Here is a 22,943-nt window from a genome sequence, read left to right as displayed (position 1 = left end):
CTTGCATAGTCTTCAAATTTAATAGCCTTGCTTGTTAATTTTTCTGTTCTTAAAAGATGTGCTGCCAAAGGGAATATATATAGGCATTATACAGGGGATATTAGTATGATAACTTTGACTTTAACGCAGGATAAATGCAGGGTTGAAATGAAATGTATTAGACGAAAGGAAGAATATATAAGCTGATCTCCAACTAGCTAACTTCATTGCGCAACAATTTCACATGTAAAAAATTCAATATATAGGCATTACATTATTTCATAATATGATGTATCATTTCTGTTTGTTGAGTGTTATTTCAATTTGTGCAATCTCTATTATGAAAAAGAAAAAGAAAAAGAAAAAAAAAAAAATCCGGGTTCAACCCAGAACTCGGAATCTAGGTTTTGAAAAACTCAGATTTAACCGGGTCTGACCCGGATCAATCCGGCTCGGGTTTCGGCCCGAATTTGAAACCCGGATCCGGATTCGGGTATACCCGGGTTCTCGGGTTGGAACTCAGATGAACAGTCTTAGTTGTCAATGCTGAAACCTAAAGAGAAAAAGCACAAAATAATCAAAATGCTCTTTTTTCATCATGTATGGCAATTGACTTCTACTACATCATACTTCGTTATCAACCATCAAGTTGAATCTCTATTCTCTTGTACGTAAAATTACTCATAGAGATAACGTGAATTATGTTTATATCTCAGACGATTTTGTGTTTTCTTTTAAAGAAAGCAAAAGAATCCTCCTATGTGCAAGGTATCTACCCCACACAGGGATCCGCTGTTGGGGGTGGATTATCTACCACGTCCATCGCTCCTTGAGTGTGAGCACCCCCGGGAGGGGGAAGGGGTGGTGGGGCGGGGCGAGAACCCTCTGGCCTACCCCACCTCCCATGGAAGCTGGGTCCCCACCCATTGTCCACAAAGGGATCCCTCCATGGCCCCTGCTGCTCGCATCTCTTATCAAGTTGACTGCTTTAGAGTGGAAATTGACAATTTTGGTAGTTTTACGATACAAACTGAGATAGTAGTAGTAAAAAAAAGGGTGTAAAAGGTAGTTTTTCCTTGTAAAGACAACCATAGATCTAACCTAGAGGGCACATCAAGAGGCCCTATAGTCGAACACAATATTAGTATTTTGCAATCCATATGGGAATGATGCATTTATACATGGTGGATATACACTTTTTTGCTAGTAAACTACCTCCTATTTTCCAATTTATACTTTCTTCCTAAACTATCGACATTTTTAGGATGTAATTAGTAATTAATCATTAAAGATATATACTAAGTTTACAGCATACAGGAAGAGAAGCAACTGGCTAGAGAGATACGAATAAAACAAGATCAAGTGTTAAAGAGCCGGCCTCGTATGTTTTCATAATACATAATCATTATAATTTTTTCAAATTCTCATACAAAATAAAATAAACAATTCAATGTTTACAAATACTAAAATAATAATAATATTAAAAAAATATATATTTTAATAATATTTTATTTAATTTTTATTTTTATCTCAACTCATCTCATCTACGAAAACAAACAAGACATTGTTGTTTTGTTATTTTAAACCTTTTTGTTTGGGGTAAATATATACTGCCATGTGAGTTGTATATGTTGCATGCAAATTAAAGAATGACTACCAGATCCAATGGGGTAAAGAGTTTGCAGAATTCCTTGCATATTGATGGTAACTATAGAAGCTGACATGAAAATGCCCACATATAACCAACCGATCAAAAAAAAAAAGAAAAAGAAAAAAAGCCCATATATAACCAATTACATTCTGGAATTCAAGGTTTCTCTTAAGTTGTTGCTCAAGTTTGAGGGTCTTAAGTTGGAGAGAGATAGACGCATCAAGTGAGCTATATAACATTTATTATTGCACCTTTCAAACAATATTAAATGATCAATAAATATCGTATGATCCACTTGATGTGTCTATATCTCTCCCATTTGAGGCGCTCAATAAGTTGGAGGAAATTTTTTTCCATTGTAGTGATCATTCTACCTCTTAAATTTGTTGTTATACATTAGTTCAAGATCATCATAACAGCAGCATGCAGCCCTATCTTCTTTAATTTGGAGTCAACCTCAGTACTACCGTTTATTACAGTGCTGGGCCATCTGAGTCTCCGATATTGCCTTCCCCTGTGCCTCTCCAAACTTCATATATTTTTCACCTCCGAATCTCCTAATTAACATGTCCCCATCTCTACGGTTTTCATTCCTAAACTTCTTGTACAAGTCTCCTTTGTAAAATTCTCGAGTCCTACTCGCGAATTTAAGCGAGATAAGAGCTCCAATGAATGCAATGAGAGCTAAAATGGAGAATGATAGCCTATAACAATGGCTACCCTCGCAAACCGGATCCTTCACCAATGCTGGATCCTTGCCCTGAGCAATAACGTCCTTTATCGCCTCTTTTGCGTAAATAACTCTTGTGAATTTCGTATTCATCAGATACAAGGCAAGTGGGCAGTACAACTGTGCAAAATTGAGCAGTGTTGCGTAGTACTTGAGACCAAAGAACTCGGAAATTATTGCCAAGTATATCGGTACTTGCGCGCCGAGTGTAAATCCGAGTGTCACTGATGCCACATAGTATGCACCGGGGATTTCTGGGTATGCGAAGAGAAGCAGCCCGATGGATTGCAAGACAAGCATGACAGTCGAGACGATCGACCGAGGAACCTTCCATTTGAGGAGCAAGAGTTCGGAGAGGAAACCAGAGTAGACTCTCCCGTAGTAGTTCCAGATGCTTACAAGCGAAACAATGGAGCTCACGAGCCGTTCTCTTTTCGCCAGTGCTTGGCCGAGACGCCCGAAGTGATCGTATGCTGTCAAGCCTGTCCCGTATCCGCACAGCGTGATGAAGAAGATGTACACCATGTCTACGCTGAACACTGCTTGTAGAATGGAGTGGTCTTCTCCTCTTTCTGGTTTTTTGAAGATATTTGCAAAACAAGAAACACTACTGCTGGGCGTGTTGTGTTCTTGCTGAGGAGCAGCAGATGCTTGTGGTTTCTTATCAATGGCGGATACCTCATCACGAGTAGGATAATTCAAATGATCGTGTGTTTCGAGTTTGGAGAGGGCAGCCTCTTGTTTAATGACAAGATAGAGCGGAAGCAGGAGAAGGATAAACACAACAGCGGCACCTATTACATGCCCGTTTCTGGTAACAACAATGTATTTATCAAGCAAAGTCATGATCATGAGAAACAGTGCAAGCACGATTGTTAGATAAAAGAAATTCAGGAACTCTCTGAGCTCGTTCGGTTGTCTGTCTGCCTCGATCGTCCGGATCGTGAACATAAATCCAAGATAAAATATAGTTGGGAACACAGCAGTGACGAGAATAAGACCTCTCGGATCGTTTGCGTAGAAACCCAAGTAAATTTGGGTAAAGATAGCTGCGTTGAGCCCAACCAGACCTTTCATCAGACCCAGAACAACGCCTCGGCTTTCTGGGAAGTTCTTGACGCAGGTGGCGAGGGCGATTGTGTGGGCGAAATTGGGTGAAGCGGTTCCGAGGGCAACGTAAACGCCGGTTTGCCAAGCTGGTGGCCTTTGGATTTTGTGCATGACGGCTAACCATGTCATGATAAACCCTCCAAAGTTCAAGACTGCGCCGATGAGCAACACAACCCACGACGGAGCCACCTCACAAACGAGGCCACCGAAGATGGCGACGTAGGCAGCAACATCTCTGCAGAAAGTGATGATATCCATCTCCTCCCCGTCGTACCCAAGAGTTGTTTGGATGGCTTTAGAGTAAGTTGAATAGATGTAGGTTTGCCCAGAGCCACACATGATCAGCATGGCACCAAAAAGCATGAACCATCGCCCTCTTACCACACGTGCTCCAAATCGGAAGTACCCATTTTTGCCACCCATTTTCCGGCCTGATCTGATCGATCTATATGATCAAGGCTAGCTGGGTACGTATGGTGTAGTACTACTTAAAATTAAGGGAAAATCAATCAGAGGAACAAGAAAATTAACGCCAATTTAATTAATTAATTCCCCCAAGCAGCTGTATTTGTGGCAAGAATGAGAAGCTTCCTTCATATAAATAATAATTAGGGCATGTTAAGATCGAGGAGGTATAGGCCAGATTTGTTTGTGGGAGCTGCTAATGTTGTTGGAAATGGTAAGGATTCATTGGGACAGGTTAATTAATTGTTACTAAAACACGAGCAGTATACTCAGATGAGAGGAGAATTACGTACGTGCTGTTATTAGATTAACATGCATGCATGGGTTTCAGAAACGATATCTTGTTGAGTACGTACCGCGGTTAGGCAAATTAAGGTACGTCCGGAAATTGTCATGAAATAAATATAGGAAATCCAAGCTGATCGAGCAAATTAAACAAACATAAAAACAATTTATCTCAAAATATATTATTATTGTTACATATATATATGGTTTCATGAAATCATGTGGATCATGATCATCATCAGCTTACACCGCATGCAAAACTGTCAACCCCCAAGCTAAAATCTCCCCCGCCATTTATACATGATAATTAATATTGGCCACTAAAAACGAGTGATCGAAACTATTTTTAGACAAATAGACAAGAAATTATTTACATTATGTACTGTAAAAGTAAAAGGTCCTAAATCTCCACGACATCATGCTTATATGGTAGAGTACTATGCAATCTATAATATTATTTAAATGATAAAATTTGATTTATAAATTTCAAATTTTAAAATTTAACTAACAAATCAAATCATGTTATATGACTAGTTTGTAGTATATATAGAGGCTTTAAAATATCATTACTCATTGCAATTAAGCTTATTTATCGTAGTGTCGATATGAACCAAAAGTAATAGGTAAATTCAGATCATTTTTTGCTAAATTGTCTTTGTCAATTATCAAACCAACCACTCCCCCCATTGGGGGCATGATATTATTTTTGCGTGGTTTAAAGTTGTGTTGGGATAAACTATTATTTAATATTTAATTATTATTTTTCATTTATTTTTTTATGATTTTTTATTACAATTCACTATTATTTAATATTTTATTATTACTTATCAACTGACTATCCAAATGTAGCCTTGGAGTTCGTTTGGAAGTCAAAAGTAGCTCAGGTCAGTTCAAATTTGAACTGAGCTTGCCATTCAAATGTATTTCAACCGAGTTTTGTCATTTAACACAGTTTAGGCTGTAGATGGACGTAACATGTCCTTCTTTGCAGAGATTCCTGACTCTACAAACAGCTTTTAATTTTTTTTACTTTCCGTTGGACCGTTATAACTCTCCTCTCTCTCTCTCTCTCTCTCTCTCCTTGTCCTTCTTCTTCCCCAACCCATCGCACAAGAAAATAAACTCATTCCATAAAATCAATATCCCTCTCTGCAGTGACTGCACTGCACCAAAAATTGTTTAAAATATTTCCCAATTGCAACCTTGAGCTTCAAATTTAGAAAGCTATCAAACCCACAGTCATCCCCCATAGTCAATGGGTTGGAGAAGGAGATGTTCTGTTTCAACGGAAAAGCTTCCACCGTAAACTCCTCCAACGTTTACAGCCCTCGTGCTCCAACAGTGATTGAAGTCTGAAGGGGTTGTCCATCCCTACTGTAAACCCGCTGCAGCCCTCTGGCTTACATCCTTTCAGCATGATAAATAAATAATGCCGATTAGAGTAAGCTGGTTCCTTTTTACAAACTGAACTCTGCATCTACTAAAAACTTTCTTTCCAATCTTGCAAGTCATAGGTGCTACTGTAAACCCATGTGGGCATCTTCTTTGGTCACCTATTTGTTTCTTTGCGTATTGAGATTCCTATATAATTCCCATGCCGATATCAACCCAAACCACCACCAATTTACTACGAAAGCAAAGGTCCTCCACGGTCAAGCGGATCAACCGAAGAGTTACCTTGAAGAGATCAGCAAAATACATGTCCTAGGACGCGCTCGTATCGGGTAAGAAACGAACTCAACTTTTAGGAAAGCATTTGACTACATGCATTTCAGAATAATTTACTCAAACACGTGGAGTGCAATTTTCCCTAGTCTTATGCAAAATTGATATCACCGAATCTATAAACAAGTAAACACTTATATATGTTAATTTGAGTGGAATATTTTTTTTTTATAATATTTGGATTTTTGTTTATGAACAAGATTTGAACTTTCGGCTGGATATTGAATTATTGTGGAAAGGATATGTTTTATTTTTCTGTTCTTTTTTTTTTTCAGCTGGGTAGTGAGTTTTTCCAGGTAAAAGATTGAGTTTTTCAACTGTTTTTTTTTTTCTTTTTTAGTTTCAGATTAGTACTTTGGTTTTAATGTAGATTGAGAGTGGAGTTTACTAATAGATATATTTTAGTTTTATTGGTTTGTTGGAGTCAACATCGTTTTATATCTTCTTGTAATATACTCTCTGTTTGGCATGTGGGGAAAATAGAGGAAAAGGGAAAAATTGAGAGTTTAGACTTTAGAACTGTCGATGGTTAATTTTGAATTAGAAGTTAACTGGGATAAGCCATAGCCTCGTATTAACACAAAGCTGAATAGAGATCTTTGCATATACATGCTTGGCCCAACGAGAAAATGTAATTTAGAATGATGACATTCATTTGGTGCCAACTCTGGCTGGCTATGATTGGTGTGGGATACATAGGGTTGGGCAGGGTTTCCACATGGAATCAAGGTGAGAGCTGGAAGTGAGAGATTCGGGCCAAGAATAATGATACAAGACAAAAGTAATATAATTTATAAACTTCTTCATAAGAGTTTTCATTTCCAACTCTTTTTTATTTTCTTGTCTACTTTTTAGTTTTATATTTTCTCGTTACAATTTGTTTGTTGGTACTCTAATTAATTTTCACACTGTAGAGTAATGCTAGAGAGAAGCCACTATAACAGTGTACACTTTGCACTCACTGCGTGGCTATTTCTAGTTGATTGTTCCCAACACTCACTTGGAGAGATGTGTGGTGTAGATGATGCCATATCATGTGTACAAAATAGATGCTCCCAATAGTAACTTCTATCTATATTTATTCCAATTGATATCCACTTTTTCTGCATAATTTTTTTTAAACTAATTATGAACAATCATGACGTCATTTAAAAGTGAGATTAGGAAGGAAATTTGTTATATGTGTTAATACTATATTGTTAGTGCTTAGAACAATGGTCGACTAGTCCATAACTATCGACTAGATTTGTTGCATAAGACAGAGGTTTTGTTAAACTTGTCTCAACAATCATGTTTGTTTGTTACTTTAAAGCACCCCTAAAATGGCCCCATGCTTTTATCAATAATGAAGAAAGGTACCGATGAACATCAGACCCATTAAAGTTAAATGAACATCATTTGCTTTTAATTGGCCAAAAAACAGAACCAGTAACAGTTTAAAGTTTGAACCATCGAAAGCATTCTTACAAAGCAAGATAACTCTTCTTTAAGCTTATCCATGCAAGGAAGAACTAAACTTGAGCGTGAAACACGAGTGTAATGTTTAGGTGATTCCTTTGCTCCGATTTTCTTTTCATCATTTAACAGAAGCTTTTATTTCGGACTTACTTTTCTCACTCTCTGTGCATGAATAGTACATAATAATATGCATTACACTCATGTTCATACCTGTAAGAGGAGTTGGTGCTAAGCTTCTCATCATCTTCCTTCCTCTTCCTCTCTCTTTTCTTTCTTTTAAATGGGAGCTGTTTTTTCCTTTTTATTCCTCTTCATTATTGTGTCATACCTCAAAGCCTTTTTCTTTTTTCATTCAACAACACCATTGAAGTATGCTTTGTTACATTATAATATATATATATATATATTAGGCTGGGTAGCATTTGTTTCATTTGTGGGTTTGTATTCGTTGGTTCTATAAATATTTTTTAAGAAATTCTACTTGAAACACCTATATACCACCATTATCGACACGACAAACAATCAAACCAATCGTTTTTGTAATTGATATGATAGGCATATACATATTTATCACGTCAATAATGTTACACAAATATACACTTGGGTGCCGGAAGTAGCAAAGCTCTTAATAATGTTGCACAAATATACACTTGGGTGCCACAAATATAATAGAATCTCAGGTTTTGATTTTGGCTTTAACTTAAATGTATACAGAGTTTTGATTTCATCAATGTTCATCCCCATCGAAAAGTGACAAAATGATGGCATCTTATGTAATTAAGGATATTAAAACAGATGGAAAGCAGCTGCTTCTACTTTAACATTGCTTGATCATTTCATGAAGGAGAAAGCCATCAATTATTTGATGAAGGAGAATGTACATGGTATTCTTTTCATCCATCTGAAATGTGACAGATCTTTGGTAGATGTACATGAAGGAATAAAAATCTATTATGTTTGTTTTGGATGTTTGATCTCATTTTTGCAAAGTTTGCGCAAAATGGACTTAAAAACCCATGACTACAGATTATTCTTTTTTTGTGCGGATTTGATTCTAATTGCTATGTATGACTTGCAGCCTTACTTTCTACGTTCATCCTGCAGATCCTCGTACAAGGTATTAAAACATTTTCAGTACAAATACATTCTAAATTTATCTTACTCATATATAGGCCTCGATTCCTTGTATGATATATTACATGCATTTAACTTATAAAACAAAAATAACATTGCTATGCATTTAATATAGTGAAATTTACTAGTTTTGGACTTGATGCATGTACCATGTTTATGATGCATAGCAATACGTAATAATATAGATTTAAGTGCATTGTCTATTATTTGCATTGTCTATTTTTTGTATTGTCATTATTCGCCATTAGCAGTATACCATGGATGACGTAGAGGTTGTACGTGATCATGACCTGTGGTCTGGTGGGTTAGAGGAGATGTTAGTTGATATTTTGTACCAAGAAACATTGGAGGGTAAATTGGTGGGGTCCAAAATTACAAACCGTGACACAGTCCGACTTGCCACGCGCCTCAATCAACTTGGTATTAGGCCAGTTGATGCATCACAAGTGAAATGAAAAATTACCCATCTTAAGAAGACACAATGCGAGTTTACAGATTTAATGGGTCAAACGGGCATGGGTTGGAACCCCATCACAAAAACTGTTATTGCTACAAAAGAACATTGGGCAAACGCGATTCGGGTAAACACCGTCTTCATTTGGCTTAACCTTCATGTATTTGAAATTTCTTGCATTTTCTTTATAGAATTTATGGCCAATTAAATGATTAAATGATTTTATCAATTTATATAATTTATGGCCAATTATATGATTAAATGCTTTTATCAATTTGTTTCAACTTGTGTAGTTATTTTTACCATTTCTTAGGTCCGATCCCAATGGAAAAAGTACAAGACCAACGGTTGTGCTAACTACGACATCCTCTGCACAATTTTTGGTCAGGCCATTGCAACAGGGGTCTTGCATTATGCTTCAACATAGGAACCTCCTTCTAGAGAGGAGCAGCAGCAACTGGAGGAGGAATTGAGGGCCCGAGGTCCCGTGTTGGGTAGTGGCGTTGGATTAGACTCCACCATTGATTTGGATGACATTTCCATGACTCCATCGACGCAAAGAGGGTCTCATAGCGAAGGCCTCCACGTAGGCGACGTAGGGACGCAGCCGGGCCATCATACTCACCAGAGCTTAGTGCTGCCATACAGACACTTATCGTCACTTCTAAACAACGGGCATATTTGGATGCAAAGATGTTTGAACTATGCAGCTCCAAGTGCAGTAGAGGCGAGGGTTCAAATAGTGGGTCGAATGCAGGCTTTAGCAGTGTAGCACAGTGTATGAAGTTTTTGCAGGATATCACCCTCCCCTACCGCTGGACGTTCATCTTCGTGCAGTAAAAGCGTTTATGGATCCTAATGTCCTAACTGTCTTCCAGAACATGCCCCCAGAGATGAGAATACAGTGGGTTTGGTCACTTGGCTGACCACATCCACTCCGGCCTTGCTATGTTTTTTTAAACTAAATGAGACTTTATTTTATGTATAACTTTATTAAATGTAGGGATGATTTCTAACAATCTTATTTCGTGTTGGCTAATTTAACTTTATTAGATGTTGAATGATTTCTATCAATCTTATTTCGTGTTGGCTAATTTAAGTTCAAACTTGATATTTGGTTTTAAATAATTTTGCATTGCTAAGTTCTTGCTTTATGTGAATTCCTTTTATTCTTTGGATGACAAATTCATATGCAATATGTAATGTTTAATGTTTGTGTGAACATCGTTTTTTCAAAGGAATGCATGGACGATGATAGCGATGCGTGGAATGATGAGGTAAATACCGAGGAGAATGAGATGAGCGAGAAGGGCTTTAGTATTAACGCGTCAAGTACATTTGATTTTGATAGATGGGCGGAATGGTACACATTGTCTAGCTGTAACGATGGTAAGGAAGAAGCGGTTCTTCTTTTGAGCATGTTGATGGAGGAGCAACAATCTCATGCCCAACGTCGTATGCCTAGGCCACAACATAAAATTGGCTTGCGTGGTTATCAGTACATCATCGCAGTATTAAATGGACATCCTGTCACCTGTTACGAGATGTTCTGAATGGAGGTATATGCATTACAGTCCTTATGTGATCATTTACGTAGAGATGTTAGCTTGCGTGATTCGTCACGAGAGGTCACAGTTGAGGAAGCCTTAGGAATGTTTTGCTACACTGTCGGACATGGTGTTGTTCAACGGAATGCAGCTAACGTGTTTCAACATTCGGTTAAAACTATAAATCGACATGTGTACAATGTAATGTGTGCATTATGTTGCCTATCACGCCATGTAATTAAACCGAGCCAGACGACGGGGGTGATGCCTTATATTGAAGGAAATCCCAAACATTATCCATGGTTTGAGGTAAATTTTTCTTACATGATCTACTTTCGTAGCTTAAATTTCTACAAATGTCAAAAACTGTTTGCAATACGATATTTTGGAATTTATGAGGATTTTAAACGAAATCTACAAAAATGTCATGGTACAATGGATGGGGTGATGATCGACGCAACTGTGCCAGCTTCTATAGCAAATGCATACTTAAATTGGTATCACAGGGTTACCTAGAATGTCTTGTATGTCTGTGATTTCAATATGAAATTCACATTTGTATACGCCGGGTGGGAGGGTACAGCCCATGAGGCTCGTGTTTTAATCGATGCATTAAGGCGTCCGGGGAACCATTTTCCATGGCCTGAAGACGGTAATTTTTATACATTATTTTATTTGTACCTTGAAAGTTTGCGAGAATTTGGATTCTTCAAACATTATAAATGATTAATGTTGTACTCTAAATTTTCAGGTTATTATTATCTAGTAGATTCAGCATTTCCCTGTACCAAAGGATTTATGCCACCGTATCTAAGGGTAAGGTACCATAGATCTGAACGTCATGGCAATCGTACCTTTCAAGGATATAAAGATCTATTTAATTATCGGCATTCATCCATTTGGAATGTCATTGAACGAACTTTCGGTGTGTTGAAGAAGCATTTTCGAATTTTAAATTTAATGCCCCCATACCTTCCAACTCGGCAATGATATCTTGTTATTGCATGTTGTACGATTCATAACTTCATCCGCACGGTTACACCTAATGATCGGGATTTTCTATCATATAGCAATCCCAATGATTATCCAAGAATGAATGCGGATTAGAACACCAGTGAAGAATCTAATGTTCCTGACATGTCGACTGCATCAGCACAGGCGATGGCTGTAAATAGAGATGCTATTGCATTACCTATGTGAGAGCATACATATGGTCAACAAGGAAACACCTAATTGAGAGCATGGTGTTGCAATTTTTTTTGTTACGTTAGTATGAAACAATAGATTATCAATTCGGGACATTTTATTTATATATATCGATATTTAATATGTAAATAAATTATTGAATAAAATGTGGCCATGCTCCTAGTAGTATTTTATCCCACTAATTGATTTTTTTTTTCAAGAAGGAATTTACATACAAAATGTAGTGGAAATTGTATTTTTACATGCATTGACTCATTTAAATAATAAAGTGATATTCTTTATTAATTTTGTTGTTTTTAAAAAAATTAAAAATAACAAAATCAAGAAATATTTTATACAGTCAAATAAAAGCTTTAGGGAAGATATATAATGTTACTTGGTATTACTAATTTCGTGTCATATCTTAAATAAGAAATAATAGAAATAATAAAATAAAAGTGATGAAAATAGTGAAATAATAATATGAAAAATGATATGAAAGGAAACAGATAAAAAAAATTAAAGATAAAGTAATATAAAAAATAATAACTTCAAAGAGTACGGAATTGTGAATACTATTATGAAAATTACTAAAAAAAAAAAAAAAAAAAAACTTATGGCATCCAAACTTATTTCCTATTTGCATGTTCTCGTTGGCATCTAAGCTATAATGTCAAATCTTTTGATATTTTTCTTGGTGCATTTGGCGCTAGATACGAAAATCATTTTCATTTTTATTGTAATGCGAATAGTATAAAATAATGGTGAGACTATTTTTTTATAATTTTTTATAAATATATTTAAATTTATCTTAATATTTAAACATATTTTAAATTTATTTTAAGTGAATTCCATCAAACTCATTCAACAATCTCAATTCATTACTATTTATAAAAAAATTCAACTCATTGTATCATACAAACGAAGTGGTCGGAAGTTGTAAATCGCCTCTTATCTATTCTCTTTTTGTGCAAGCATGGGTCGGAGGTGGCTTCTCGTGGTGGTGGAGTGTAGGGGATCCCCATGCTTGGGGTGGATGTTGAGGGGATCTCCTCATTCCCACGAGGAAAGTCACGTGATATTACAAAATCAATAATTTATTGACGAGTAAACTTATGATTTATTTTATTGATCTTATTCTAATACTACTTCCGATTCTTAATAATTAAGTAATCCTAGATTCTAACCTTAGGACCATTTTCCAAAAGGTTAAGCTTGAGTATAGTAGATACGTACGCGTGTTCGGTTTTAATAAATCTAATTTTCATATTTAGGTCCCGTTAGATACAGAAATACTTTCAATTTATTTCATCTCATCATTACAACTTTATCAAATTTTTACATAAAATATAATAAATAATTTAACTTTTTTAAATATAAACAATAATAATATATTCAATTCATTTAAAATTATCTCATCTCACTATCTAAACGAGCTCTAATCTACTTAGATGCGAGATAAATTAGACGTGAGACATGTGTTCAATTGAACCGAATCCCAAGTCATTTCTCAAAAAAGATTATTTGGTGAAACATATTCAATATTCAATAATAATCCAAAGTTGACTCGGGAAATTGGTAGATTTGAGGGAAAGATGCCACTATTTATTCTTTTAATTACGAATAGTGATGCATTATAATATTGGTAAGCCATTGATATCATCGATCTTCAGTCACTACTTTTTGTCGGGTGCTAACTCAACTGGCACTAAAAAATGATTTGAAATACGAATAAATAAATTTGATTCTCCTAAGAAAAAGACAATTAATTTCATACAAGATATTGGACCGACTGTTGCAAGGTTTTTTGTGTTTTTAGTAAGTTTGAAATGATTGAATTATTCTCTCTCTCTCCTCTTACATATATATATTAATAATTTTAAAAATAATATTAGATACAGTCTTAAAATGTACAAACAATATTTTTTCATGTAAGTTTTAGACTCTCAAATTTACTCTTTTTTTTTTAAATAAATGCATGAGACTTACATATCCTAAGAATTCAAATATCATTTCTGTAATTTTAATAGAATTTTTATTGTCGCTCCACTCTCTACTTTTACATCTATGATTTAAATTAATGATAAAAATGTCAAGCAATTTCATCATAATTTGCATGTAATGTTTTTTTACTAAGTATAGCATGCGATCTAATATTTCAATGCACTCCTCATATTATAACATATTGTCTTTTCAATGAATCTCCTACATTTTAGGCATCCACAACCTTTTAATTTACTTTTTATTTTATTAAAAATAATTGCTACATATATAAAAAGAGATATATAAAAATAAATTTATAAATTGATATGAATTTATAGGATTTGTTAGATTTATTTTATAAAAAAAATAATTTTATAATTTGACATACAATATAAAATCACGTGAGTTTGTAATTTATTTTTATGTAATAAAAAAATATTTTCTTTTTTATTAAAACCTTTGTTCGAGAGAACCATCATGGAATTTGTTGTATGAAAGTAAAGATAATGCCTAAAATCAGATCAAATAGATAAGCATTGCAACATGATAGTATTTTATTATTGAGATGAGATGAAATAATTTTAAATAAAAATTAAAAATAAAATAAAATATTATTAAAATATATTTATTATTATTTTAAAATTTAAAAAAATTAAATTATTTATTATATTTTATATAAAAATTATAATAATAAAATAAAATAAGATGAAATGATTTTAATATACAAACTGAGGTTTAAATACCATGTTACCACACTTTCAAGCTAGACAATGTCACAATCTGAAATGCTTATGGAACTTTGGATCAGGTAGGATTTGATATGGGGTCCACTCTCTCTCTCAAATTGAAGCACACTCTCCACATCCCACCCACACCACACACTCACTTCATTTGGTAAGTCACAGCACACATGCCTACATTCTCCCACACCTGATAACTACTGTAGTCTTCTCCATCTCCTCTCTCTCTCCTCCTGGCCATGCTTCTGCTTCACAAAATAATAAGAATAATAATAAATATATTTAAATAAGAAAAAGGCGTCCTTCTGGTTGTCAGTGAGGTTGGAGGGGTTCTGTTCTGCACTCTATTCCGATGCAACCATCTAACCTTCCCAATCGACCTTTCTTAACCCTAATGACCTTTACCAATCCCTGTCTCAGCGACCATCCGCAAGTCCGAACTCTGCTTCCATTATATATAGCTCCAACTCCAACTCCCACTCCCACTCCCCCACTTTGAGCTGCTCCTCAAATTCAAATCTTTCTTTCAGCTCAATCTCTCAGAAAGAAAAAGAAAAGAAAAAGTAGAACTTGTGGATTTCCCACTTCTCGAATCACACGACCCACTTTGGGTTCTGTAGTCCTTTTTTATAGGTAAATTATTTTTGGTAGAAGCTGGTCTTTGATTTTGTTTCTGTTAGATCAGTGATAGAACAACGATGAAACTCCCATTTTTCCACCAAATCCTACTTTCATATTTGATTCTGGTTTTCATTTCATAGCCCCAGTTTCAGAGTCTCTATTTCCTCTCCAAGATCAAGATCCGTTACCCCCACACACTCCATTTACTCTCACTGCCACTCGAGCTACTCCTCAATGTTAAATCTAGCTCAATCTCTGTAACAATCTTGACAATCCCACTTCTGAGCCAAACCCCACCTTCATATTACACTTTCTTTTGCTTTTCATGACCCCTTCCCTTGAGAACTCCCTCCCCAGATCCATATCTGCCCCGTTCTCTCTCTTGGGATGCCCAAAACTATTAGTAAGCGAAGATGGATCTGACCCACGTACCTTCAAGATTCCGACAAGCCATTTCTTGTGGCCATCTCTAGCGAAACCCGTCAACCGTTCCGGCGATTTGGTAAAGCCAATGAAACGGTCAGTTCGCCCGCTATTCAGCCTTTTTCTGCTCATCGTCTTCGCCGCCACCGTGAGCTTTCGCACATTAATCCGCCGCAGTGTGGGCTCGGGCAGTATTGAGGTTGACCCGATCAATGTGCTGGCGCAGACGCCGCCGCCAATGCCGGTCTTCAACTCCACGTTGCTCCAATACGCCGCAATAGACATCGGTGGAGCACGAGCAAAGAAAGAGATAGCGCAGTTGTTGGATGGAAACTTTGGTGGGCAGGGAAAGTACAGGACCTTCGCCACCTGGCGGAGGTTCAATCGCCACGAGGTGAAAGAGAGGCCTTCGATTGGATTGCCGTTGGGGCTGCGGTCGCCGCAGTTTTATCGGTATTGGTTGGATTTCAGGCGATTATTGGATGAATGGGCTCGAAAGAAGGCATTTTTCCAGCCAGAAGTCATGTCGGAGTTGATAAGACTAGTGAAGCATCCCATCGATAGGCACAACGGGTTGTTGGGTTCTGACCGCCGGTACTCGTCGTGTGCGGTCGTGGGGAACAGTGGGATTTTGCTGAATAGTGATAAAGGGGAACTGATCGATAGCCACGAGATTGTAATAAGATTGAACAATGCCAGAACCAATGGTTTTGAGCGCGATGTGGGTTCGAAAACCAATATTTCGTTTGTAAATAGCAACATTTTGCATTTTTGCGTGAGAAGACAAGGTTGTTTTTGCCATCCATATGGGATAAATGTGCCGATCGTAATGTACATTTGCCAACCGGTGCATATTTTGGACTACACCTTCTGCAATTCGTCCCACAAAGCGCCTTTGTTCGTCACCGATCCGCGATTTGATGTGTTGTGTGCTAGGATTGTCAAGTATTACTCGTTGAAAAGATTTGCAGAGGTGACGGGAAAGCCATTGGAAGAATGGGGGACTGCACATGATGGTGCTAATTTCCATTACTCTTCTGGTATGCAGGCTGTGATGCTGGCTTTGGGAGTTTGTGATGAAGTCAGTATTTTTGGGTTTGGGAAATCGGCTTCGGCTAAGCATCACTATCATACTAATCAGAAGGTAGAGCTTGCATTACATGACTATGAGGCAGAGTATGCCTTTTATCGAGATGTGGTTGAGAAGCCGTGGCAAGTACCCTTCATTTCTGGCAATTTCAAGATTCCTCCTACGGTAATATACCAGTGATTCTTTCGCCTGTTCAATTTTTTATGTTTGATTTGGTTGGTTTTGTTCGTCAGCTTTGAATTGAATTGTTGTATTCATGTTGTACAAGCACATGTTCTGTACCAATTAAGGACCAATCTGTCGAACATTTTTGTTTCATATTCTGGCCCTGTTCTATCAAAGGTAGATTGGGGTGATACCAAAAATGTACAATTGCAATCTAGGAATATGATTCAAAGATATGGGCTCACGTTTGTCCTTGTTTTTCTTTTTCCAGGACTGTGTTTACTTGTCTCTAATTGTTCAAACTTTTCGGACACAAAAGTTGTACCAATTACTTTGGTAATTTCACTTTTCACCCAGCTTTCCGTTTTGTTTCCCACCCTAAACTACAAAAGGCTTCAAATTGCATCATAGACTATTTATGTTTGTCAATTTGTTCCCTATGCCAAGATCCGAGCGTTACACCATCTTAACTGTTAAAAGGTTTCAATGAAGGATGCAAAGTGAATCTATGGGTAGTTGAGAGGGTGCAAGCTGAAGTTTGATAATATAGGGTGCAAAATGAAAACCAATTGTGGTTCAAGGGTGCAAAATATAGTTTCTCCTTTTTTCACAATTAATTTTTTCACATTAGGCACGATCATATAGTTATTAACGTAAGGTAGTTTAGAACACTTAGACATGGTCTGTAACACCCCGATTCTGGATGGGTTGGAGAGTTACTTCTTGTCACTTAAAATTATATCTCACCGTACACATATAAACTCCAATTTCTCAATTATTCATAGATCTCATTGTTTTAAACCAACTAGTCCAAAATAATTAATTAAGAACACCACAAAGTCTCAAAAGAAATGTCAACTTTCCAAAATACCAAGTCAACAGAGCAAAACGAAACAACTGAATAAAATTGTCCAATTACCCAAGTACCCTCATTGTACTTAATACACTATGCTCACATAGGCTTACCCATGCTTCCTAGTTTTGAACTTCAGCTGAAACATCCAAAATATCTAAAAATATTGTGGAGATAAGGGGTTGAGTTATTAGCAACTTAGTAAGCAGAGAACGTATATTAATATGCAAGCATGAACATTTACAAAATACAGAATGCAAAACAAAACATTTTCAGTTTCAGTATGCAGAACAAAACATGTTATCAAAATTATCAGAGCGATGATTCAAAATATTTATATTTCAAAGTCCTTTGGCATAGCATAACTGAGTATCATTACCATGATATTATATCAGAATAAAGACCATGTTTAACCCCGTTGTAGGGTTGTGCTATCCCTACTGGCCAAATCGGGTTGAGAAAAGTGAATTTTCTTTTTATTATTCTCAGAGTCTCAAGTGTGCATACAAGAAAGACTATACAGAAAATCATTTTGTTTTCAAAGTGGGTGCACTAGAGACAGAGAAGTTGGTACCAACCCAAATAGAGGTCACAATTTTACACCTGTGGTAAGGTCAGAGCAGACCAGAGCAGAAACAAAGCCAGATACAGAATCAGAATGTCATGCCAAAGGTTTCAGATGCCACATCATATCAAACAGAGTACTGAACGTAATCATATTATTTGCACATAATCAAAACAGATTTAGAGCATCTTTTCGTAATCATGCCAGTTCAGATATAGAATGCCAAAATTTTGTTTGTCTACATCAACCATGACAAAAATATCTTTATCTTTTCTTATTTAGATACAATGAGTGATGAAGAATAAAATGACCGAGGTTTTTTTCAATTTTTCTTTTGGTAACAAAATATGCATATTTTTCATAAAGTCAACTTTAGTCCATTTTTTTTTTTTTTTATGCAAAGTTTAGCATAAGAATCTTACTTACTTAACTCTTACAGTGTATTATCTAAGTGTTGAGCTTGAACTCTAATAGTCTTGCCCCCTAATCATAAAATATTCATCAAGTGTTAATAACCAAACAAATCAACTTCAATCTAATTATTAAAATCCAAAATTCCAGCTATATTTTAGCAAGCTCAATTCCAACATGTTTGTGGTGAATGACACTGCTCGAAGGCGGCCCCTGATCCAAGAAGACCCACGACGGTAACACCCAAAATTGCAGAAATTCAGTAGGAGAGGGAGTGAGAGTCTGTTAAGAAGAGATTTGCGGGGTGAGAAAATGAAGGGAAATTTGTTGTGGATTACGCTGAGGAAGGAAACCGATTGAGATAACTGATAGGGAAGTGGGGAGTTTGCATCGGGGAGGAGGGGTATCGAGGGAGAGGGAAACTCGGGGGAGAAGAGAACTGAAAGGGGAAAGGGGACTCACCGAGAACGATGTTGTGTGGCCCCATGGCTGGGCTCCTCGTGGGCCCTGGTCTCGGGTTTTACATGGTCAGTTCTCACTGTTAAATTTTTCACTAGTTATTTGAGTAGTTTCTCGAGTTGTGCTCTCTGCCATGAGAAAGACAAATGGACAAACAATTTAACACTTCAGACCTGAAATGCCTGGCATGTTTTTAAGATTGAGCTCACTGAAATGCCTGGAGATGGTAGAATTTCAGACCTCATTGTTATATGGATAACTCTTCTTGGTTCTGTATTTAATGGGCATTTTAAATTGGCGGTTTTTAGAATGCATTTTCACCGCAATATGGATTTCTCTTGAAGAATAGACATCCTACTACTAGTTTGGACCTAATCAACTCGTACTAGTTTGGAGTTGATTAGGTCCAAAGAGAGTTATCATTGTGATGAATTATATGTTTGGTAGCTTGCTTAGAGATGTGAAAACCTTGGTCTTCAAGAATGCCCTGCTCTGCTTTCATATGGCTATGCATAATGTGTGGCAGGTTGTACTTTATGTTGTTTGGATGAGAAGGTTGAAAGTTCTACAACATTTCCAAAATTATGGGATTTAAATTGATGACCAATTGGGACCAACTTGGGAAAGCTTTAAAGTCGCTTCTCTCTCTCACTCTATCTGAAATTGTTTGTGAATGGAAGTAGTTAGTGAAGGATGTAAGGAAAAAATGCTGAGAAACGAAATTCTCGTTTTGATAGACCACGTCGTTCATCAAGGTCCCGTAAATCAAATCCCAAATATTTGGGATGATCTGGTACGTGAAGAATGCATGCGGCATGCATGAAACGAGGAAGGCGGATGAGACTGGGTCGTGGCCAGTGGGAGTTTGCGCATGAAGTGCATGAAGGGGTCTTCAGTAGTTACGCATTTAACGTTATTTTCCTTTCCGTTAATTTCATTCTGTTTTTATGCTCTGTTTCATGCTCTGTTTGATGATTCTATTTTTATGCTATGTTTCATGCTCTGTTTGATGAGCATTGTATTCGGTTCTTAGTCTGCACGTTTTCCTTTTATTTCGGGTTGCAATGTACATGACTGCTATTTAAGCAGACGTGAGTTCTTAATGAGGGGCATCCAAAAAGTTAAGTCAAACCTGTGGTACATTCTCACCCGAAGAGAACAATTTATCTTAGCAAATATATTATCTGTGTTTGGGACCTATCACTTTCCAACAAAAGCCAAACCAGTTTCTTGAAGACAACCATCTCACCAAACCCTCATTTAGCAAATCCAAAGCCTTGGTACAACTAATGTCAGTCTCTTCTCTTCCCTGTTGCTAATTTCTTTCTGTATGTTTCCATCGCCTCCACCCCTTAGGAATTACGAGATATTCCATTATGTGCAAAACATGTACTCCTCCACATTTACCAGTGAAACCAATGGAAACAACCAATATTTTCCTTTATCCGATTGTGTTTAGAGCCCTGTGCTTATCATCCTGCTGATACATTATTCCTGCTTGAGCAACTGATTAAAACCATGTCAAATCCTTTCTCCATCACACATTGCACACAGTTTTTACAAGATATTAGCTGGATTGCAGGACTGTTTTAGTTCAACTGTGCCTTCAAAGTTGTATACAAAGGACTAGGATATGAGATATTGTAATGTCATCATCCGTTGAAGCTTTTTTGTTTCTCATTTTTGGGAAAGTAATTTAGGAAAATACTTTATATCAAACCTGTTAAGAGGCTCAGCCTCATATTCCCGCTGAATGAAAGTGGGTTGAGTGATTGAAAAACGGAATAGAAACCACCCCAGCTTTATGTATGTATGTGTGTGTGTGTATAAGAGCTTTAAAATGTAATCTCTGTTATTTATATTTTATAAACTACGAAAATATTTTTTTTTAGTTGAAAAACCTCTGTATTATAATTTTGATACTTTTTGCAATAAAATTAATCTATTTGCGATGGGAATAGGAGAAGTCAGTCAAGCACGTATCATCCACGTTAATAATAATGAAGAAACGAATATTATTTGCAGAAACGCATTAAGGCAGAGAGCTTGCTTACGGGAAAACGTCAACTCCTAATAATGTCTTCCCCGTATGGCATTCTGGTTTGTGACCAAATAGTCAAACTTCCTTCAATACCATCAAAAGAAAGTGGCTTTAAATTTGCTGGACTTTAAATTTAATTTTAAGGAAGAAGGACCACCATACATTCCACCAAGACTTACTGTTACGCGCATATATATATTTATATATATCTATATATATACATTAGTAGTAGGTAACGTCCAAGGGACGTTTGCTTAATTTTTTTTTTTTATCTAGTGATTGAAGAAGTGTTTTTTTTAATAATTTTATAATTTTTTTTTAAAAATGTTTATGATGATTAAAAAAATACATAAAAAAAAAGAAAAGAAAAATAAAAAAGTGAAATACACATTCATGACACATTTTCAGGCTACTTCTTCGTTAGTTGTAGCAGTTCTTTTTAATTAATTAAGAATATTATCATATTTAAATTATGTTAAAACTCTAATTATTTATATAGTTATACTTTTTTAAAAATATTTAACAAAATTTCATCATTTATTTAATGATGAAATATTAGTATTTTATAAATTAAATTTGATAATTTATTTATGATATGATATTTATATGTTAATTATCTATTCTAAATTAATTTAAATCAGTATTTAAATTTTTACCATTTGATCAAATTTGGAGAGTTGTGATGAAGGGTTAGATTTAAATCTTAAAAAGTTTCATTTTCATCTCGCTTTCTCTTTCTCCCTCTCTCACTTTTTTTTTTTTTTACCTAGTGATTAAGGAAATGTTTTTTAATGGTATTGTGAATTTTTTATTTTTTAAAAAAATGTTTATGATGATTAAAAAAATACATGAAAAAAATAAAAAAGTGAAATACACATTCAGGACACATTTTTGGACTACTTTTTCGGTAGCTGTAGTAGTTCTCTTTAGTTAATTAAGAATATTATCATATTTAAATTATGTTAAAACTATAATTATTTATATAGTTTTACTTTCTTAAAAATATTTAACAAAATTTCATTATTTATTTATTGATGAAATATTAGTATTTTATAAATTAAATTTGATAATTTATTTTTGATTTGATATTTATATGTTAATAATATATTTTAAATTAATTTTAATCTATATTTAAATTTTCACCATTGATCAAATTTGGAGAGTTATGATGAAGAGTTAGATTTAAATCCCAAAAAGTTTATTTTCCCCTCACTTTCTCTTTCTCCCTCTCTCTCATTCCGCTCAGCCACGGCTTCTCTCTCTCACCCGATCTCCTCCCTCAAGTAGCCGTGCGCCACTGTGGGTGTCACCGACCTCGTCACCGGCTTTCCCTCACACCGGCGAGCAAACCCCACAGCCGAAGCCCCTTGGCAGCTCCTCCCTTCGCCACATGCGAGCAACCCGAAATGGGTCTCAACGTTTGTGCCACTGCGCCATCGCACCACCACCATCGAGCTCCTCTTCCTCCGGCGACCACCCCCATGGACCCAAGCCACCGTCGAAGCCCTCATGGCAGCCCTCGTCTCCTCGCAACTCCCTCTCCCGAAATGGGTCTATCCGTTTATTGATCATTACATATAATTCAATTAAGATATTGTATGAGGTGATTTTGTGATCTGTTGTGGTATTTTTTAATAATTTTTGTGATATTTTATGGTGATTTTGTGAAGATGATTGTTGTGAGGATGTAGAGATGGACGAAGAAGGGAAGCGTAAAATAAGAATATTGTTTATCTGTAATGCCCCGTCCCCGAAGGTCTGGAGAGTTAACTCATATAACCTGATAAACAACTCTAACAAGGCTAGAGTACTTCCAAATTCAAGGATATATATATATATATTCTCAAACCTCAAATCAAACGTAAATAC

The 22,943-nt window shown here is 36.0% G+C and overlaps 2 protein-coding genes across 7 annotated transcripts; one reads left to right on the top strand and one right to left on the bottom strand.

Moving 5' to 3' along the window:
* Positions 1–2,093: 2,093 nt before the first annotated feature.
* LOC108985838 lies at positions 2,094–3,893 on the bottom strand. The gene has a single exon (XM_018958278.1). The coding sequence runs from the start codon at positions 3,891–3,893 to the stop codon at positions 2,094–2,096; it is 1,800 nt and encodes a 599-aa protein (XP_018813823.1).
* A 10,842-nt stretch (positions 3,894–14,735) lies between these two features.
* Positions 14,736–20,164, top strand: LOC108985857 (beta-1,6-galactosyltransferase GALT29A-like). 6 transcript variants are annotated; one of them, XM_035685261.1, is made up of 3 exons: positions 14,755–16,745; positions 17,017–17,081; positions 18,088–18,103. In XM_035685261.1, coding segments are annotated over exons 1-3 (1,419 nt in total). In that variant the 5' UTR covers positions 14,755–15,392; the 3' UTR covers positions 18,089–18,103. The 6 variants fall into 6 exon arrangements, with proteins under 6 accessions (XP_018813850.1, XP_018813851.1, XP_035541154.1 ...); XM_018958305.2 differs by lacking the exon at positions 18,088–18,103 and having other exon boundaries at positions 14,736–16,745; positions 17,017–17,143; XM_018958306.2 differs by lacking the exons at positions 17,017–17,081; positions 18,088–18,103 and adding an exon at positions 19,560–20,164 and having other exon boundaries at positions 14,749–16,745.
* Positions 20,165–22,943: the final 2,779 nt, after the last annotated feature.

This window comes from Juglans regia, chromosome 14 (assembly GCF_001411555.2).
Source record: "Juglans regia cultivar Chandler chromosome 14, Walnut 2.0, whole genome shotgun sequence".
In the NCBI taxonomy this organism is placed as follows: Eukaryota; Viridiplantae; Streptophyta; class Magnoliopsida; order Fagales; family Juglandaceae; genus Juglans; species Juglans regia.
This window is presented reverse-complemented; position numbering and strand designations above follow the sequence as displayed.